This window comes from Lacerta agilis, chromosome 17 (genome assembly GCF_009819535.1).
Source record: "Lacerta agilis isolate rLacAgi1 chromosome 17, rLacAgi1.pri, whole genome shotgun sequence".
NCBI classification, from domain to species: domain Eukaryota; kingdom Metazoa; phylum Chordata; class Lepidosauria; order Squamata; family Lacertidae; genus Lacerta; species Lacerta agilis.
In genome coordinates, this window is record NC_046328.1 from 28,789,668 (window position 1) to 28,810,356 (window position 20,689).

Consider the following 20,689-nt stretch of genomic DNA (forward strand, 5'->3'; position numbering starts at 1 on the left):
TGCTGTACATGTAGCTTGGAACTTTAGAGTTCTGAAAAATGGTCATTAGTGAAATTCCCTCCAGGCAAGACCCACATGGGTCAGTAAAGATGGACACATGTAAAGTTCTGACACAGGGCCAGGGGAGCAGGGTGGGAAGGAGGCTTATTGGCCCTGAAGTGTGCTGTAATGTCTCTGAGGAGGAAGGGAAATCCATAGATGAATGGTGTTTGTGTGTGTTGCACTGGTAACCAGAGCAATCAGCTGCATATTGGTGCCCATGCTGGGGAAGGGACTTATAGCTCAGTGGTGGAGACCATGCTTTCCCTGCAGAAGCTCCCAGGCTTGATCCCCGATGGCATCTTCAGGTAGCGTTGGGAATGTCCCTTTCCTGAACCCCTCTAAGAGGAGCGCCTTCTGCCATGTACTATAGACAACACTGAGCCAGAGAGTCCAATGGTATTTCACTCATTAGAAGACAGCTTCCTGCATTCTCATTTAAATCAGCCCCCTTTATCCGGGACTGTGAGAACTGGAATCTTGTTTTATCTTTAGTGAAAGGGCCACAGCCCCTAGGTGGAACACATGCTCTGCATGTAGAAGGCCCCAGGTTCAATATCCAATGTCATTTCCAGGTAGGAATGAGAAGGAAAGACCCCAGAAACCTTGGAGAGCCACCTGCCAGTCAGAGACAAGTGGGCACTGGGCCAGGTGGACCAGGGTCTGACTGAAGAAGGCAGCTTCTTAATGCTCCACCAACTGCAACTCCATGGGCTTTCTCTCAGTACAGGAAGAGAACATGATCAGTCTCCTCTTGAAAGGCAGAACCCAAGGCTTTTTTCAATGCACCTGCTTTAGCTGCCTCATTCCCAGATCCTGCTGGGATTTGACCTCTAGCTGACATTCTCTCTCCCCCCCCCCTTTGCACAGAGCTGTTTGTGACGGAAGCCTCTCACCTGCGGCTTCTGCGTGTCCTGACTGTCTTCTTCTATCAGCGCATGTTTAGGGAGAAACTTCTTTCGCGGGAGGAGCTGGCCCTCCTCTTCCCCAACCTCCCAGAGCTGCTGAAGATTCACAGTAAGGCTGCCTCTCTTATTCAGTCAGAGCCCCTTTGGACTAGGCCTCCATTCTGTGTCTCGCACAGACCGTCGCTTGCTCACGGGTGGGTCAGGAGTAGAGGGAGAGGGTCGTCTCCATCAAAGGCCCTCGCTCAGGAGGACCATTGGAGCAGAAGATCAGAAGAGCCCTGCAGGAGGCAGCTAGATAAGGCCAAAGGGGGTCCATCTAGACCTGAGTGCAACAGCAGCGCTCCCCAGGACTTCCAACATTTATCAGATAAAAATAGGGACATCCTACTTGATGATGATGATGATAATAATAATAGTAGTAGTAGTAGTAGTAGTAGTATTTAAACCCTGCCCATCTGACTGGGTTGCCCCAGCCACACTAGGCAGCCTCCAGCACATATAAAAGCATCATAAAAACTTCCCTATACAGATGTCTTCTAAAGGTTGTATAGTTACTTATCTCCTTGGCTCGGGTGCCATATAACTCCATACCCTCCAACATTTCACCAATGAAAAGAGGGACATCCTAAGGAAAAGTGGGACATTACAGGATCAAATCAGAAACTGGAACGGCTTCTGTAAATCTGGGACTGTCCCTGGAAAATAGAGACACTTGGAGGGTCTGCCAATCTGTAATGGCCAGCTTTGAGGCCCATTGGGGGGGCATGGTACTAAAAAAAAGAGATAGAGATCATGCCTGTCCTTCTCCCCCTCCCATCTCTGTTGTGGTTATTTCCCCATCCTCCTCTTCTCACCATTCCCTCCTCCTGTCCTTTCTCCAGGTTCTCTGTCAGAATCCATGAAAACACTTCAAGAACAAGGGCCCATCATCCATGAAATTGGGCACTTCATGCTTTCCCAGGTAACAATCTCTTAGGGGCTGGGCTGCTGGTGGTGATGCAGCTGTGTGTGTAGGCAGTGTTTGGGGCTCCAGTTGAGTTTGACCCCTTGATTTGCTGACCTGCCTGATTCTAACCAGGAAGTGTTTCCTCTCCCCTGCCCCCTTTGCCCCCTTCCATTTAGAGACATTTTTAATGTTCGATGTTTTATTTTATTTTTAATATTCTGTTGGGAGCTGCCCAGAGTGGCTGGAGAAACCCAGCCAGATGGGTGGTGTATAATAATAATAATATAATAATAATAATAATAATTCCTTTCCCCCAGTTTGGTGGGCCTGCACGCGAAGAGATCCAACACGTGGTCACTGACTTCTGTGTGAACCAGTCCAAGGCCCTGGAGCTGATTGAAACCAAGCTGCAGAAGGACACTCGATTCCGGCTCATCATTCAGGTATCCTCATCATTCAGGTATCTGTGTGCTCGTATGCTAAGGAAGGGGGAGGGAGGGGACTGTCTCAGATGCTGGGTCTGCACTTTCAGTGCGGAGTGCAAGAGGAAGTCTTGGAGGGCTCTTTCTCCATTCTGGAGGGCCAGAAACCTGTCCTCCTCTCCCTGCTACCCACCCGGATTGTGATAGTGCTTCTGAATAGTGCTTGAATCCACAAGTGGGTAGAGTGCTCTTGTGCTTGAATTCTGCTTGTGGGCTTCCCGCAGAAATCTGATTGGCCACTGTGAGAACAGGATGGTGGACTGTAGATGGGACATTGGCCTGATTCAGCAGACTCATCTTATGTTGTTCTCCGCCTCGCCATACACACACTTCTAGCCTCAGTTTTTACAATGACAAAACAGCTCCACTGTCCACTCACATCTCCCCCTCCTGCTTTCATTCTGGGTCTAGGGCAGGAAGAACAACATGCCCCAGGAAAAGAAGGAAAGCAGGAGGCGGAGATGCGAGTGGACAGTGGAGTTGTTTCGTCTCTTAAGGCTCCTGAAAGCTCTGCACTTCCTCTTCATCAGGAAGGTGGTTCTCCAATTGTCCCCTGGACGGGTCTTTTGCAAACCTACACCCCCACCATAAGAATAAGAACCTAAGAAGAGCCCTGCAGATTGATCAGGCCATAGGCATCCTGTCCTCACAGTTGACAACCAGATGCCCCAAAGGGAAGTCCACAAACAGGACATGTCTCCACTCTCCATATGGTCACAGAAGCATATTGTCTGTCTGTCTGTCTCCCCTTCCCAGGAAGCAGAGAGCAACTACCAATGCCGCCACCATCAACTGAAAGATCTCATTCTCTCCGAAATGCAGCAGCTGACAAACTACCCTTTGCTGCTGGATAATATTATCAAACACACTGATGGTATCTCTGTCTCTACATATTTATGTGTGTGCTGGGAGAGGGAGGAGAGTCGTATCTCCTATAATTTTAATGTTATGCTTTGTGACCTTTGGAGGTTGTGGGCTACATGGAGCGTAGCTTATTGTGGAAAGTGAATACACACATCAATAATGATGGTACAGTGGTACCTCAGGTTACATACGCTTCAGGTTACATACTCCGCTAACCCAGAAATAACACTTCAGGTTAAGAACTTTGCTTCAGGATAAGAACAGAAATCGTGCTCTGGCAGCACAGTGGCAGCGGGAGGTCCCATTAGCTAAAGTGGTGCTTCAGGTTAAGAACAGTTTCAGGTTAAGAATGGACCTCCAGAACAAATTAAGTTCTTAACCCGAGGTACCACTGTACAGTATATGGGTGTGTATACACACACCTCCACTGCTAGTATTAGTAGATGGTGGGGCTGCAGGGTTGCAAGGGTTGTTCAGAGGCCAATTTTCTTGTTAGAAAATAAGGATTGCTTGGGATTATGTATTCCTGCTGCAATGCTGCTCATCTGTCTTTCCAAGGTCATTTTTCCTTTAAATGCAGTGTTGTGTCTGTTTCGTGCTGGGAACCACTTAGGGATCATCCCTGTGTTTCCAAAGCAGCCTCCAAGTTTTTGGTAAATAGAAACAAACTTTGCCAGCAGCGTGATGATAGCCCATCTCTCTCTCTCTCTCTCTCTCTCTCTCTCTCTCTGTGCACCTTCTTTGCTTAGGACAGTCCTCAGAGCACCAGAAGCTGTGCCAGGCTCGAGACCAATGCCGGGAAATCCTTCAGTGTGTGAAAGAGATTGTGAAGAAGGCCGAAAACCATCATCGCCTGGAGACCTATCAGATGTGTTTGGACACCACGTCATTGCAGTGGACCACCAATGCACTGGCAGCAGAGTTCAAGGTATGGCCCTCCCCATCATCGTCCTCTCCCTGAGTTCCTCTTTTTATATTACTTCCCCGCTCTTCAAAACACTGCCTTTTTCTGTCCTGGCTGTCCAGAATATTGACCTCCGGAATCAGTGCCTGATCCACGAGGGCCCCTTGCGCTGGCGCCTGCGCAAAGACAAGACTGTGGGTACGTGTCTGTCAACCTCACCCCAACAAACACACACATGTGGCACAGGCCTCTCAGAGTGGAGGTTTCTGCAGTTCCTCTCTCACTGACATTGTTTATATCCTACTTTTAATAGTAATCCAAGTGAGGCAGCCCTGTGGTTTGGTGGTAGAAAGACTCTTGAGCCCCAAACCTTCAAGAGAGGCATTGCTGCCAGTCAGATGAATAATAATAGTAATAGTTTTATTATTTATACCCCACCCATCTGGCTGGGTTTCTGAGCTAGATGAACCAAGCAGCTTGCAGAAAGTTTGACAGAACAAAGCAATTTTAGAGCAAGACCCCAAAAAACAACTAAAGCATCAGCTGTTGAAACATCAAAACTTCTAATGGTATTTGAAATTCTAAAGCAACAGGCCATAGATTAAAAGACTCTCCCAGACAGACTGCCTTCAGAAGAAGGGCCATCCTAGCTTGGTGACAGAGCACCTGATTTGCATGGAGAAAGTTCCAGGTTCAATCCCCAAAAGCATCTCCAGGTCAAGCTGGGAGAAAGACTTCCTGCCTGAGATCCTGGAGGGCCATTGCTGCCAGTCTGTGTGGACATTACTGAGCTAGATGGACCCCCGTGGCCTGAAATGGTATAGGCAGCTTCCTTTGTTCTTCTGACTAGTTGGGCCTTTGGCCTGATTCTGCAGCCAAACTCTCCTAATGTTCTTATCTGGATACGCGGAGCAGGTTAGCCACTCCAAACTCTCTGCCTCTCTCTTAGATTTGCACGTGTTGCTGCTGGAAAATCTCCTGCTGCTCCTGCAGTGGAAGGATGAGAGACTCGTTCTCAAGTGCCACAGGAATAGGGTGTGGGGCTCCTCAGGCACTTGGCAAACGATCAGCCCCGTCCTCAAGCTGAATGTGGTGCTGATCCGCTCTGTGGCCACAGGTAAAATGGGATAAAACCATGTTTCCTCATTTAAAGGTTGTAAGCTAGACAGGTCAGCCCTGGCGTGTTGCCTCTTCATCCATCTTGTCTCTCCTCTGTCCAGATCCACGAGCTGTATTTGTCATTTGCACATCGGAATTGGTACCCCATCTGTATGAGCTCGTTGCCTCAACACCTTCAGAAAAGAATATGTAAGATTTCTTACCTGTTGTTTCCCTCACAATTCTGGAGCAGACATTTTTGTGGGTGTGGCACATTTACCTTTCCTGCACTTTTTCAATCATGGATATTTGTTGCTATTCCACTGTTTGCTGTCCAGTTGCGGGCAGAGCTTGATGGAATGTATCCAGGATGTGTTTTGGAGTTGTTTTTACTAACCAGCCCTCAATTACTCCTCTCTCTGCCTTGCCGTGTCCCGTTTCCTGCTGCCTTTTTCCATTCTGGGCAGGCGTCCAGCTATTTCTGTACATGTTCCCACACACCTGTGGTTGTTGTGTTTTTTAAAAGTGTGTGTAATTATTAATGTTTTATTTTATTACCTGCCCTTCATCCTAAAGTCCTAGGGTGTGTGTTACAACAGAGCACAATATTAAAAGCAGTTTAAAACAATTTACAGTCACACAAATTAGGTGGGTCCCAAAAATATCCAGGCATACAGACACAGACACAGATGACGCAGACATAAATATAAATGTAAATATATAAATATAAATATTGGTACCCCCTCCCTCGAACAAAGATGCTGTTGAGATTAATATGGGGCCTCTCTTTAATGTCTGCCTTTCTAATGACAAATCACAGCTATTCCATTCTTTTCGGGGGCTTTTAGTGAGTCTTTCTCTCCCCTCCCCTTTTTCCTGGCAGGTGGACGGAACTTCTGGAAGAGGCAGTAAGGCGTGCCAAGGGAAATGCCACCTTGCCCTCAGGGAGTCTGAGATAATATTAACTTCACATGTAATAAATTAAAACCACAGAGCTTTATTAGAAGACCCTTTTGCATCATTCCACAGACTTTATAAAATGGCGGCAGCAGCAGGGGTGGGGTGGGGGGATCTTTCAGTTGTACCTTCAGCAATTACGCTGCACCTCAAACACAGTTCCTGCTACTAGTTAAGGCCAATGAGATGTCAAGTGCCATTTTCTCATACAGTACTAGCTTTTCTGGGCCAACTGAGGTTATCAAAACAGAATTCTGCAGACGGTAACAAGAAAAGAAAGGAAGTTGTATCTTTCTTGCACCTAAGCAGCATTCCCCCACCCCCCAATGCCTCAAATTACTGCATGGAAAGTTCTGGCTGTGTGGAGAGTTGCCTCCTTTCACCGACTGTAACTCTTTGAGGCAGAGAACTATTTGCCTCTGTAAACTATAGGGCGCATTAAATATGCTTCATAAATAATAACCTTTTTAAAAAGCATCAGTTAAGAAAAACGCAATGTGTGTGAAGTTGTCCCTGATCTCACACCCTTTTGGAGTCTGATATATTGGGAGTTTTACATGGATTACAGGTTGCCAGCTTTTATTATTTGCCCGTGCACCTATGCTTTCAACCGCAGCTTGATCTGCTGGCGTTAGCAAGGTAGGTGTTCAAGCTAATAATGTCATTGGAGCGGGGATTCCCTCTCAATTCCTTTAGACCAGTGTTGGCCAAACTTGGGTCTCCAGCTGTTTTTGGACTACAACTCCCATCATCCCTAGCTAACAGGACCAGTGGTCAGGGATGATGGGAATTGTAGTCCCAAAACAGCTGGAGACCCAAGTTTGGCCAACACTGCTTTAGACAGATGAAGCAGCTGTTAAAGGCACAGGAGCAGGCTGGGCCACTTCCCCCTCAACCCACCATGGATTGAAGCCATGTCCGTTGTGTAATGGGGGCTGGGGAGGGAGGTCCCCAGTATAAAGCAGAAATAGGCAAGTAAATGCAGCACCTGAGCACCTCGGGTCACAGCTCAGACACTAATCCGCTTCAGGCGGTGGGTGAAAGACTAGTGGGATTGTGGGGGGACCCGGATCCCCATTTGTTAATTGCCTCCAAGCTGCTAGTAATCCAGATAAGCAACGCTCTGGGGGAAGATCAGCTAAATCCCTGAAATGCAACTGCTCTCACGCCACCCTGCTCACCCTCCCCCAATTCCTCAGTCTTCTGAGGCTCTTGCACAACTCTGGAAACACTCCATAGCTGTAGGGTGATCATGTGCAAATATAGCACACAAACAGAGGGTCTGGCCTCACTGCCCCTTTTATTCCTGGGAGGAGGCAAGCTTTGTTCATTGAGCGGTTTGGGAGCCCTTCTCATCTTGGGCCCTTTTTACTGCAGCTCTTTGCACATTTGTGATTTGCATGTGCAAAAGAAACAGAAATTACTATGAAAATAGAATCACAGTGCAGGAATCACAGTTGAAGACTCCCTGACAGATGCCCATCCAACCTCTGTATAAAAGCCTCCCTTGAGATTGCGTGGTGAGTTTTACTGCAGTTCTGGTTTCTTGCTTTTTTTTTTTTTTTTAGGTTGATGCACATTTTACAGTGACTCCTAATTTTAACTGTTTTTTCTCTCCTCTTAAATACACTCCAGTTGAAGCTCCGCTGGATCAGGCCAGTGGCCCATCTAGTCTAGCATAGTATTCTCATAGTGACCAGCCAGTTGCCTCTGGGAAGACGGCAAGCTGGAACCAAGCACAACAACAATTCTCCTTTCCAGCAACTGGTACTTAGAGGCATTTGCTGCGTCCAACAGTGGAATGGAGTATCCTGGGAAAGGGCACGGCTGTCTGGCTGGAAGACTGAGCACTCCACCATGAAACATTGCTTGCAGAATTCACTTCTCTTGGCAAATAATCTGTACAAACAGGGTGCACCAGACCTAGATATATTGGGAAATCTGATATAGGGGAAAGAGGAACCTCTTAGTAACAGAGATGAGAAAAGGATATAGGAGATGCAGAGAAAGGCCCAGTGCATGCTAGGAAACCTGAAATCATACCATGGGTGAGAAAACTAATAATTAAAAAATAATACTACTTCTTTATTGAGAAACAGGTTGCACAAACAGGCACAGCGACAGGACTCACAAGGCGCTAAGGTGGGTCTCAGCCAGTGCAGTTTCAAGGGAGGTTTGGGAGGTGAGAATAATCCCACTATGGCATAATATTCCTGTTTTGCCAAAGGACTGCTGGTGATTTTGGGGTAGGTGGGTGCTATGTAAAGTAATTCTGAATAGTCCCTGAGAGAGTAGTTCACTTCCTTGAAGTACCTCTTCCCAATGGGCTCGTCATTGGCATGTGCCCATGACCCCTCTATAGAGCTCTATGGCCCCTTTGGCTGATGGGCACAGTTCCTTCCAAAAGTCCCCGCTCTGCTCCATTGTCAGGACATCCTGCACAGAGGAAAAGGCAGCCATATGTTAAAAGAGATGCAGAAAATGGGGTTGACACACTCTTTGTCCTGTCTAGTTATTTTACTATATTGGGGGTGACAGGGTCACAGTGCCTTGGTATGCAAAAAGGGGGGTGATGAAACAATGAACTTCATTTTAATGTATTCTAATTAACTCTAAATTGAGTCCAGAGGAGGCACATGTTTCCTTAAAGGGGCCTTAGCACTTGCCAATGGGGAAACTAGGAGGTTCCTGTATGCTTAGATGGCTGGCTGTCCAATCTTACCAATATAAGCTAGGAATTGGGTCCCAAGAATTATGCGCATAATCAGAGTTAAAGGACAGCCAGGCAAAAAATACTCAAGGAGGGTGTGTAAGGCAGGGTCGGTGAGGGGGTGTGGCTTGGGAAGAAGCCTAAGGACCAGACCACCCAGGTCTAAGGCTGCCCACCCTTGAACTACACACTTTTGCCTCCAGCTCCAGCACTTACCTCTCTGTCAACAAAGATTATGCTGGTTGACTCTTGGGCCTCAGGGCCCCCGATAGCATAATGGTGCCTCACCTGCTCAGAGCTGAGACTGCACCTGAATTAATTAATGAATAGCAAAGTTGAGAAGAAAGCAACCAGTGAAGCTGAGGGTGGGCGTAGGGACTAGGAGATGAAGACTAAACTGGGAAGAATTTGGGTTTGGAGAAAGAGATGTCCATGGCACGGCCCACACTGTGGGGTAAAGGAGGGAGAAGCTGAGGCTGTACAAAGCTGAGCTGCAGGACAAAGAACGGATGAGCCTCTATTGGGTGTGGCTCAATAGAAGACAGTTTCTAATATTGAAGGGGAGGCTGTCTCCATACATAAAGGTACATATGTCCCCATGCATTGTGATCTTCTACAAAGGGCCTTCTGTGGATGCCACCACCATCAAAGATGAGGCAGATGTATACCAGAGGGACTTCTTAGCGGTGGCACCCCAGTTGTGGGACGCTAACTCCAGGGTGATTTGGCTGGCACAGCTACCTTATTCTCCTTACAGAGCCTGGCAAAGATCTTTCTTTAGGGTTGTTTCCTACAGTGTTGCCCCATCAGCTCATAGAATAGTAGAGTTGGAAGAGACCCCAAGGGTCATCTAGTCCAATGCCTTGCAATGCAGGGATCACAACAAAAACACCCATGGCAGATGGCCATCCAACCACTCAAGGCCTTCCACTTCTGCGAGTTTCCCCCAAACCATAGCTTGTCGACCTTTTTGGACCAGTAGGCCCATTTCAAAATTTTATATAATGCATAAAACAAAAACATTCGTAAGCGGGGGGGGGGGGGGAATCAATGCACTTCATAACTAACCACAGCTTGGTACCAGGATGATAGTGAAGAGGTAGATCGGGATTCAGCACATTACCTGATGTAGAATTCAGCACTGCAGCGGCCTGCGCTGGTCTCGTTCCGGGCTATTCCGAGCAACATTGGGCTGCTGAGGGTGGGCAGTGGAAGGTTCACCTGGGAAGGGAAGGGGGAAGCTGGTTCAGAGTCACTCTCAAAAGCAGGTTCAGAGACAAGGGGAGGGAGCCTAGTTGTTGGCCTCTCCCCTTTCCCTGCCCTCTCCTCACCTCATCCTGGATCTCTCGCAGCACAGAGCAGAACAACTCCTTGACCACCGATTCTCCTGGGAGATCCTGATGACGGACGGGCCCCTCCAAGGCGGCATCTCCCATGACAACCTGCAAAGCGAGGCACAGGAAAAACACAGGCCCATTCAAGGAACACAGCTCCATTCTCAATGGCCCAAATGGCTCTCCAGGGTTTCAGGCAAGGAGTCTCTCTCTGCCCTACCTGGAGATGCCAGGGATTGAACCTGGGACTTCTGCATGCAAAGGAGATGCTCTGCCTCCAAGCTAAAGTGGCAGGAGAGCTTCCAAGCTTTGGTCCACCTTAATTAAGGAGATGGACTCAGGGGAGCCCTTGGGATAAGCTGCAAAGCTGATGCCTGTCCTATCGCTTCTTACAGTACTGAAATTTGACCCATTTGTTAACAGCAACACCCCCAAGACATAAAACCAGGCACTCCATCAACCTGCGGTTCAGGGTGACCTCCAGGAATGTCGATCTTCCCAGGCGCCTCCCCTACGCACTGACTCCGCCGCAAAAAGACAAACTTGTCATCCGCTGTGTGCAGCATGGCGCCCACCCCCAGGGGCTCGGCGAGGTAGGCCTGGCTGTTCCCTAAGTCCTTGCGCCCACGCTCCTGGAGCTGCCCGGCTGCGTCCGCCAAGTTGGTGCCCACAAAGTCCTTGTAGCAGGTGAGACCGAGGCAGAAGGTTAAGATGTTCCCCTCCAGCTGGATTGAGTGGAGACGGAATTTGGCTCCGTCAAAGAGCCATGGGCTCTGCTGGCGACGTGCCACCCAAGCTGTCTCGATCCGGGCCCTGTCGCCAGGGAGTGGGCACCGGTCGTACAGTGGGGAGAGCTCAACTCGGACCTGAGCCTCTGTGATGCCCTTGGGAGATGGGCACTGGAAGAGGAGAGAGATATCAGGATCCATCTTCTGTCTGCTCTGCCCATCTAAGGGCATCTGGAAGATAAGAATAAAAGTTATCCACCCATATCCCTGGTCTCTTTGCCACAGTAGGGTTGCTATTGTGGTTTTCTAGCTCTACTCCTGTGCCTTTTGCAGCTGCCTGATGTGCAGACATCAGTAGGAATTAAAAGTCCCAAGAACAAGGTTGCCAACCTTTTGTATAGACCCAGCTCCCCTGCCTCTATAAACTGTTAAATCATTTCCTGGTATGTCAGGCTGCTGTTAAAGGCACAGGAGCAGAACCAATAAAAATCCTGACTCCTTTGTTTTAATATTCAGATCTGTGCAGCTTTCTCCCACCACCGCAGAAGAAACTGTGCCCAAGTCATTAAAAAATAGCACCGATAGGAAGTAGTGACTATGGGTTAGAGCAAGGACCTCTTGGCTCCCTATCGCCCAGGAGGGCGTGACATGAAGTATGCACTTTGCACAGAAGTCTGCAGTTCTGACATGCAACCCTGACTCTGCTTTGGGGTTCTTTTGACTTTTGAGATTCAAACGCACTCAGAAACTTGGCACCCCAAGGGTTAACAAGGACCACAAAGATAAATCTAAATCAATGTCATCCTTATCCAAAAGGGAATTAGCATGCTCATTAAAAATACACTAGCAAGTGTTAATTGGCACAGACACTGAATTAACAATAAGCCAAGTCTGAAAGAGTTAGAAATCAATAAAAGTGTCAAAACAGAGGAACCTACCTTATATTTGACTGAGTCAGGCTGTGCCTACGACATACATTTAAAACACATGACTTCCCCAAAAGAATCCTGGGAATTGTGGCCTGTTAAGGCTTGCTGGGAATTGTTACTCTGTGAAGAGAAAATTACAGGGCCCAGAGGTCTTTCAGGTTAATACCGGTAATGTGCTTTAAAGATAGTGTGTACACAGTTGATTTAGTTGTTGTAGGAAGGGTGAGGGTTAAGAAGGAAGGTGTGGGATTTTAGGTGATCATATCTTGGCTTCACACTTCCAGAAGGTACCTGATACACTTTAGTTTAATTTTAAATTTACAAGGAGTAAGAGAGAATGTACAACAAAATATTTACACAACAAAATAAAAAATAAAAAAATTCCATCCAGTAGCACCTTAGAGACCAACTAAGTTTGTTCTTGGTATGAGCTTTCGTGTGCATGCACACTTCTTCAGATACTAAGGTGTTACTGGAAAGAATTTTTTATTTTGTTTTGATCATAGATAGTTCAGCTTATCACAGCAGCTCGGCCAATACAGATTAGAAGTCGAGCGTGTCTAGACTTCATAGAATCATAGAGCTGTAGAGTTTGAAAGGATGCAAAGCGTAATTTAGTCCAATCCCTTGCAATGCAGGAATCAAGAATCCCTGATGGATTGCCATTCAACCTCTGTTTTTAAAACCTCCCATGAATTAGTCCACCACCTCCTGAGGTCGTCTGTTCCATAGCTCTGTCTGCTTGTGTACCAATGGCTGTTACATGACATCAGAACACCAGAGGTCCATCTAGCAGTGAAGGTAAACCGTGGCTCTCCAGGTTTGGCTGGACTTCAGCTCCCTGGCCACCCAGCCAGTCCCACAATATCTGAAAGACCACAGGTTCCCCATCCCAGATCTACCACCATGAGCTGGCTAGACATTTCTGAGAATCTCACAGCCTTGCCTGGTATAAAGTAATCAACGGTAGACTATCTGTATACTCGGAAGCTCCATTTGACTATAATCGTGCCTATACGGTAATCTTTTCTCTATCCGTATGATTTTATTGCTCGTTTTCCCAACAAATAAAAAACAATATTCCTTTCTTTCTGGTAGGTTGGTAGGGAGCAAGACAGGAACTGTTACTACCCAGGGGGGAACAGATGGGTTTGCTTGCCACTTTCCCCCCAGCTGTTGAAAGCGACGTGAAGCCAAGAGAGCTGAATTAGCACACCAATTAAAACACACGCCGCTTTGCCTGTTATGTTCCGGACGTCACAATGGAGCTCGCTTCGTATGATTTATTGGTGTTATTTGTTAGCCGTGTGCTTGCGTGCGCGCGCGCCTAGCCAAGACAATCAGCGTTTAATCTGCGCATTTGCTAACCGGGCACATTCCGGGCTGCCTAATTAAACTCGCCTATTATGCAAGTGACGGCGACGCCACGTCGGGCGATCCGGATTAACCCTCGGCGCCCCGCGCCGCCGGCAGGGGAGCCTGCGAACTACGCGCGAGCCCCGTTTGCAAGGTGCCCACGCGCGGTGCTGTGCGCCCGCCCGGGCAGGCGCCTCTTTTTCATTCTCCGCTGCGCTACAGCGAGATCGGAAAGGGGTGTGTGTGTCTGGAAAGGACCGAAATCGGGGGCCTAGCGAGCCAGGCTCCTTACCTCTCTGTTGCCGCCTCCCGGAAGGAAGTCTGCTTTTGCAAAGCCGGCTCTGCCTGCTGCTGTGTCTCTCCTCGGCTCCGGGCAACTCCAGAACCGGTTGCTTTTATCAGCCTGCCCCCTTGTCTGATGCCGACACGCTTCTTTTCCAGGATTAGGCTGCCGGAAAAATCAGTGAATCCAATCCTTATGCCTTTAACTTATTATTATTACTACAACGAGGGGAGTAATAATAGTAGTAACTAGAACTCAGTCGCTAGAGCATGAGACTCTTAATCTTAGGGTCGTGGGTTTGAGAGCCCCACGTTGGGTAAAATATTTCTGCATTTCAGGGGGTTGGACTAGATGACCCTGGGGGGGTTCCCTTCCAACTCCACTATTCTATGATTCTACTTTTTAGTGCAGTGTTGCGGTTCAGGATGCCCATCTAAGCCAGCCATGCTCGTTTGGAAGGTATGCCATTCCATTCTCATCCTCTCACCCCCGCCCTGCATTTTGTGACCACTGAACATATTCCATTTACTGATTTCCCCATAATGGGTATCTGGTTAGCTACTGCAAGAACAGGATGCTAGACTGAATGAGCCACTGGCCTGATGCAGCTCATGTTCAAATGTTCACTAGGGCCTATGGTGACATGTAAAAGCTTGTCACTTGGAAGAATTTTGCAATTAGAATGCGAACACGTGTAGATTTAATTGATTAAAAACTCCTACATTTAACCAGCTAGGTGCTTATTGCTGTCCCCTTCCCCCGCTTTCAGATCAAGCGCCTTCCCTAGTTCTCTCCGTGTCCCCTGCCTCTGCAGAGCACAAATTGGTTTGCGGTAATCCCATTCTGACACCAGTGTGTAATAAACGCAAGCAAGCTGATTGACAGCCTCTGTGAGCTGGGGAGCTGCTAGTTATGTCACAATTTAATACGGGAGAAGAAAATTGCCGAATGAAGAGTTTCATTTGGGATTGAGACGGAGAGAAGAAAAAGAGACTGATGAATCTGATTAGGATCCTGACAGCAGTAACAAGGAAGATAGATGAAACCGTCGAAATAGATAAAGGAAGAAATCCTTTGAGGCAAAAAACACCAGAGGAACTGGCCCAATGCCACCTTGCAACTAAAGTGTGTATATCATATGAGAATTTTATCCTTTTATGGGGGCTTGTTGCTCTGTGCCCCTAAAGTACACCCTTCCCTGCTTTCTTTTCTTGCTACATGCTCCGGAACAATAACTGTCCTTATAAATGCCAGTTCCTAATGTATTTTGTCCCCTTCATGGATCACTGCCTTGTCGTGGCGAAGGGGCTTGAATTACTCAGGAAGCTATGGACAGGTCAAGATGGACAGGTCATAGTGGAGAGTTTGGACCAAACGTGATCCACCTGGAGTAGGAACTGGCAAGCCACTCCAGTATCCCTGCCAAGAAAACTCCATGGACAAAGACAACAGGCATATAAAAGATATGACGCTGGAAGATGAGCCCCTCAGGTCGGAAGGCGTCCAACATGCTACTGGGGAAGAGCGGAGGACAAGTACAAGTAGATCCAGAGCTGATGAAGCGGCTGGGCCAAAGCCGAAAGGACGCACAGTTGCTGATATGCCTGGAAGCGAAAGGAAAGTCCAATGCTGTAAAGAAAAGTATTGCATAGGGACCTGGAATGTAAGAACCATGAACCTTGGAAAGCTGGATGTGGTAAAAAATGAGATGGCAAGAATAAACATTGACATCCTAGGCATCAGTGAACTAAAATGGACAGGAATGGGCGAATTCAGTTCGGATGACTATCATATCTACTACTGTGGGCAGGAATCCCGTAAAAGAAATGGAGTGGCCCTCATAGTCAACAAAAGAGTGGCGAAAGCTGTACTGGGATGCAATTTCAAAAATGATAGAATGATCTCGATACGAATCCAAGGCAGACCTTTTAACATCACAGTAATCCAAGTTTATGCACCAACTACCAGTGCTGAAGAAACTGAAATTGATCAATTCTATGAAGACTTACAACACCTTATAGAAATGACACCAAAGAAGGATGTTCTTCTCATTATAGGGGATTGGAATGCTAAAGTAGGGAGTCAAGAGATAAAAGGAACAACTGGCAAGTTTGGCCTTGGAGTTCAAAATGAAGCAGGGCAAAGGCTAATAGAGTTCTGTCAAGAGAACAAGCTGGTCATCACAAACACTCTTTTCCAACAACACAAAAGACGACTCTACACATGGACATCACCAGATGGGCAACATCGAAATCAGATTGATTATATTCTCTGCAGCCAAAGATGGAGAAGCTCTATACACTCAGCAAAAACAAGACCTGGAGCTGACTGTGGCTCAGATCATCAGCTTCTTATAGCAAAATTCCAGCTTAAACTGAAGAAAGTAGGAAAAATCCTTATGAATACACAGTTGAAGTGAAGAACAGGTTTAAGGATTTAGATTTGGTGGATAGAGTGCCTGAAGAACTGTGGATGGAGGCTCGTAACATTATACAGGAGACAGCAACGAAAACCATCCCAATGAAAAAGAAATGCAAGAAAGCAAAGTGGCTGTCCAATGAGGCCTTACAAATAGCGGGAGAGAGAAGGCAAGCAAAATGCGAGGGAGATCGTGAAAGATACAGGAAATTGAATGCAGATTTCCAAACAATAGCAAGGAGAGACAAGAGGGCCTTTCTAAACGAGCAATGCAAAGAAATAGAGGAAAATAACAGAATGGGAAAAACCAGAGATTTGTTCAAGAAAATTGGAGATATGAAAGGAAGATTTCGTACAAAGATTACCACAATTAAGGACAAAAGTGGAAAGGACCTAACAGAAGCAGAAGACATCAAGAAGAGGTGGCAAGAATACACAGAGGAATTATACCAGAAAGATATGGAGGTCTCATACACCCCAGGTAATGTGGTTGCTGACCTTGAGCCAGACATCCTGGAGAGTGAAGTCAAATGGGCCTTAGAAAGCCTTGCTAACAACAAGGCCAGTGGAAGTGATGATATTCCAGCTGAACTATTTAAAATTTTAAAAGATGATGCTGTTAAGGTGCTACACTCAATATGCCAGCAAATTTGGAAAACTCAGCAGTGGCCAGAGGATTGGAGAAGATCAGTCTACATCCCAATCCCAAAGAAGGGCAGTGCCAAAGAATGCTCCAACAACCGCACAATTGCACTCATTTCACACGCTAGCAAGGTTATGCTTAAAATTCTACAAGGCAGGCTTAAGCAGTATGTGGACCGAGAACTCCCAGAAGTGCAAGCTGGATTTCGAAGGGGCAGAGGAACCAGAGACCAAATTGCAAACATGCGCTGGATTATGGAGAAAGCTAGAGAGTTCCAGAAAAACATCTACTTCTGCTTCATTGACTACGCAAAAGCATTTGACTGTGTCGACCACAGCAAACTATGGCAAGTTCTTAAAGAAATGGGAGTGCCGGATCACCTCATTTGTCTCCTGAGAAATCTCTATGTGGGACAAGAAGCTACAGTTAGAACTGGATATGGAACAACTGATTGGTTCAAAATTGGGAAAGGAGTACGACAAGGCTGTATATTGTCTCCCTGCTTATTTAACTTATATGCAGAATTCATCATGCGAAAGGCTGGACTGGATGAATCCCAAACCGGAATTAAGATTGCCGGAAAAAATATCAACAATGTCAGATATGCTGATGATACTACCCTGATGGCAGAAAGTGAGGAGGAATTAAAGAACCTTTTAATGAGGGTGAAAGAGGAGAGCGCTAAATATGGTCTGAAGCTCAACATCAAAAAAACTAAGATCATGGCCACTGGTCCCATCACCTCCTGGCAAATAGAAGGGGAAGAAATGGAGGCAGTGAGAGATTTCACTTTCTTGGGTTCCATGATCACTGCAGATGGTGACTGCAGTCACGAAATTAGAAGACGCCTGCTTCTTGGGAGAAAAGCAATGACAAACCTAGACAACATCTTAAAAAGCAAAGACATCACCTTGCCGACAAAGGTCCGTATAGTTAAAGCTATGGTTTTCCCAGTAGTAATGTATGGAAGTGAGAGCTGGACCATAAAGAAGGCTGATCGCCGAAGAATTGATGCTTTTGAATTATGGTGCTGGAGGAGACTCTTGAGAGTCCCATGGACTGCAAGAAGATCAAACCTATCCATTCTCAAAGAAATCAGCCCTGAGTGCTCACTAGAAGGACAGATCCTGAAGTTGAGGCTCCAGTACTTTGGCCACCTCATGAGAAGAGAAGACTCCCTAGAAAAGACCCTGATGTTGGGAAAGATGGAGGGCACAAGGAGAAGGGGACGACAGAGGATGAGATGGTTGGACAGTGTTCTCGAAGCTACTAACATGGGTTTGGCCAAACTGCGGGAGGCAGTGAAGGATAGGCGTGCCTGGCGTGCTCTGGTCCATGGGGTCACGAAGAGTCGGACACGACTGAACGACTGAACAACAACAATGTATTTTGTCACTCTGAAAATGATAGAAGGATCTGCCAACTTTGAGTTTCTCAGTTTCTCATTTTGCCAATCTTAAATAAAGTTCTCCGCATTTCTACAACAATTTGTGATTTTAAAAAATAAATCCTCACGAAACTTCATCACCATTCTATTGAGAGTTTCTCCTAATAAACACATTTTTGTATGCTTTTTTTTTACTGATGGGCACATTTTTGCAACTGATTCCCTCTAATGCCTTTTTGTATGCTATTTTAACTAATACAGCCATTTCCCCTAATATGGTACATCGTACTTTTTGTAAACATGGTTTGGAGAACTGTATCTCAAAATTCAGATAAGTTCAAATTTTGAAGGGTGGTTGTGTTTTGCTTCACATGCCGTTTCTGAAAATGCAAATTAGATAGATTATTTGCCTTTAAATGAGAACTGACTCAAATTTCTCCCTCATTGCTAAGTGTGACTGAACACAGCAACAGACAGCCCATGACAAGCCGTGATTCCTGATGTGTGTCCAATGCTTATAGCAGGGAATGCTGAAAAGCCTGTTTTCCCCCCCCCCCCAGCTCCTTACCATTCACACTCTCACAGAAAGGCATTTTGATGGTTTGGCATGTGTGAAAATTAACATCGCTTTCCAGCCCCCATTTCATTTGTGCTAAATATCCGCACACCCCCTCTGGCAATAGCTTCATTCAGTAAGAGCTTTGACCCCCAAGAGGATATGTGTAATCTGATTTGTAATTGGCACTAATTAATTTTAATCTCAGTGGGAACACTTCACGGGGGGGGGGGGGCTGATAATAACTGGGGGAGGGAAAGGAAAGGTATACATTCAGTTCCATAAAGGATGCTGGTGTATTTATAGGCCAAAACTGGAGCAGCCAATTTTTCATTCTGACCCTGCTCTTCTGCCATTTCAGTCTGCAGACAGTTATTTGGGAAATAATCTCAGGGAAACCTCTCAGTGCTGTGGGGAAAGATTCAACTGATTATTCTGTAGCGCAAAACTGAATAGCAACAGGCTGGGCATTTTTATTTCCTGCTCAGTTGGCAACCTTAAAGCCAACTAGATTGTGCCCTGGAATTGCCTTTGAACGGATGCAGCATTTTATGCAGGCTAATCTTTTCAAGGCATCTGACACAACATTGCGTCCCACAGCGGTGAATTCTGCCAGAAGAAAATAATATAAACACAACAACCATATTGCTCTGAGCTCCCCATGTCCCACTTCCTTACTCATCCCAGCTTGATGGAAGCGAGAATTTGCAGAATAGGACTCTGTGAAAAGCCAAAAGCAGGAGGAGGGTGCCAACTTTTGAACCATGTTTTGTCCAGAGCGCAGATTTTGGGCACTATTAAATGCAGTGGATAATATAAACGGGGCTCTGCCTACCAACTTCTGACTGCCCTCAGGCATCCCCCAACCCCACCTGCCTGTCTTCTTATTTGCAACTGGTCCAGAGGCTGACCCTGCCTGCCAGCTTCCTGCTCCTGCATCTCTGTGTTGTCCCTTGCAGAACAAAAATGGAATTAGTTGGCTCAGCCTGTTATTGGTTCTGGATCCACTTACTGTTAGGACTCCCTACCTTCCCCGCTATCAATTCCAATGGGCACCAGCTACCACTAGATAAATTACAGCAAATTTTCAGTTAAATTCAATTACATTTGAAACTGGGTTGTTGCTCCATTGTATTGTGTGTGCCATGGAGTCTCTTTTATTCTCTTTCTAAAACATCCCGCTAAGGCTGAGACACTCCCTGCCTGATTAACAGCTAAAGCAAATGAAATTTTATTGATTCATTTATTCATCAACCTGAATACAAAGCAAGCTTGATGTGGGATAACCAGCCTCGTATAACCATCATGCTAAAGTCTAATTAATACCAGGCTTAGCTCACCTTGAGAGGGAACAAGTAATCAAATATTTGTTCCCATTCCAGTCTGCCTGAGAAACTTGGCGTGTGAAGAGGTTTTGAGTTGGTTGCTGCATCTCAGACTGCATGACTCTTACAAGCTGTTGTTGAGTTCCTATACCAATAATTTAGGAACTTTCACCATTGTAACTAAGCCAAGTTGTACTGCCTGTGTTTTCTGACTGATGTATGGAAAAGCACATGAACCTGACCTTTGGAGTGTTTGTAAAGAAACAATTCTTAACTTACCAACCTTGTCTTTTTCTATGTTGGGGGAAGAGTAGACTATTTTGGACTGTTATAAAGGTCTAACAGCCTATATTTCTATGCTTTACTGTGCTGCGTGTTTTGTGATTTTAAATCTCTGCTGGTGTTCGCTCACCAAAGAGTACTTGCCCCAATCTTGGATTTTGGCATCCAGGGATTCTCCTTTTATATAACTATTTTTTCCTTGCCGACCAGCACTGAAGACCTCAAGGTATTTTGCCTCAAACCTCTGCTTCTGGGGTGGTTGGTCCTTTTCCCAGATACTCCATGGAAAAATCAACACAATCTAAAAAATGCAGACTACAGAAGTTTCTCTAATCCCAAAGGCAGTTTTTATACTTTATTTATTTGGTACACAAAGCTGGCATCTGCTGTCTGCTGTCCCAAAGTTGTTTCAGTTTGTGTTCATCTAGAAATCGGGACATTTTAAGGGTTGTGTCCAAGTAACTCCAACTTAGAGTAGACCCACCAAAATCAACTGGTAACTTTCATTTCCCTCAAGCCTGGCTGTGAAATAGATAACAG

The 20,689-nt window shown here is 46.3% G+C and overlaps 2 protein-coding genes across 3 annotated transcripts; one reads left to right on the plus strand and one right to left on the minus strand.

The window, feature by feature from the left end:
* Positions 1–334: 334 nt before the first annotated feature.
* On the plus strand, positions 335–5,470 carry LOC117039145 (rho guanine nucleotide exchange factor 11-like). Its single transcript, XM_033136214.1, has 9 exons — positions 335–347; positions 910–1,056; positions 1,829–1,908; positions 2,211–2,336; positions 3,132–3,249; positions 3,989–4,167; positions 4,266–4,341; positions 5,093–5,260; positions 5,364–5,470. Exons 1-9 carry the CDS (start codon positions 335–337, stop codon positions 5,453–5,455), a joined length of 999 nt encoding a protein of 332 aa, XP_032992105.1. The 3' UTR covers positions 5,456–5,470.
* Positions 5,471–8,262: 2,792 nt separating this feature from the next.
* Positions 8,263–11,253, minus strand: NUDT22 (nudix hydrolase 22). 2 transcript variants are annotated; one of them, XM_033135882.1, is made up of 5 exons: positions 10,704–11,253; positions 10,240–10,350; positions 10,032–10,129; positions 9,197–9,218; positions 8,263–8,634 (listed from the first exon to the last, which is right to left on the minus strand). In XM_033135882.1, the coding sequence occupies exons 1-5, from the start codon at positions 11,199–11,201 to the stop codon at positions 8,530–8,532; spliced, it is 834 nt and encodes a 277-aa protein (XP_032991773.1). In that variant the 5' UTR covers positions 11,202–11,253; the 3' UTR covers positions 8,263–8,529. The 2 variants fall into 2 exon arrangements, with proteins under 2 accessions (XP_032991773.1, XP_032991772.1); XM_033135881.1 differs by having other exon boundaries at positions 9,125–9,218; positions 10,704–11,238.
* Positions 11,254–20,689: the final 9,436 nt, after the last annotated feature.

Bases quoted from the DNA above. Each gene is read 5' to 3' on its own strand.
- LOC117039145 (XM_033136214.1), top strand. The intron at 3,250-3,988 runs GTATCTCTGTCT...TTCTTTGCTTAG, and splicing joins TATTATCAAACACACTGATG to GACAGTCCTCAGAGCACCAG. The intron at 5,261-5,363 runs GTAAAATGGGAT...TCCTCTGTCCAG, and splicing joins GATCCGCTCTGTGGCCACAG to ATCCACGAGCTGTATTTGTC.
- NUDT22 (XM_033135881.1), bottom strand. From the start codon at position 11,201: ATGCCCTTAGATGGGCAGAGCAGACAGAAGATGGATCCTGATATCTCT. The intron at 10,130-10,239 runs GTGAGGAGAGGG...TTCCCTTCCCAG, and splicing joins TGCGAGAGATCCAGGATGAG to GTGAACCTTCCACTGCCCAC. The intron at 9,219-10,031 runs GTAATGTGCTGA...TAATTAATTCAG, and splicing joins AGTGCTGAATTCTACATCAG to GTGCAGTCTCAGCTCTGAGC.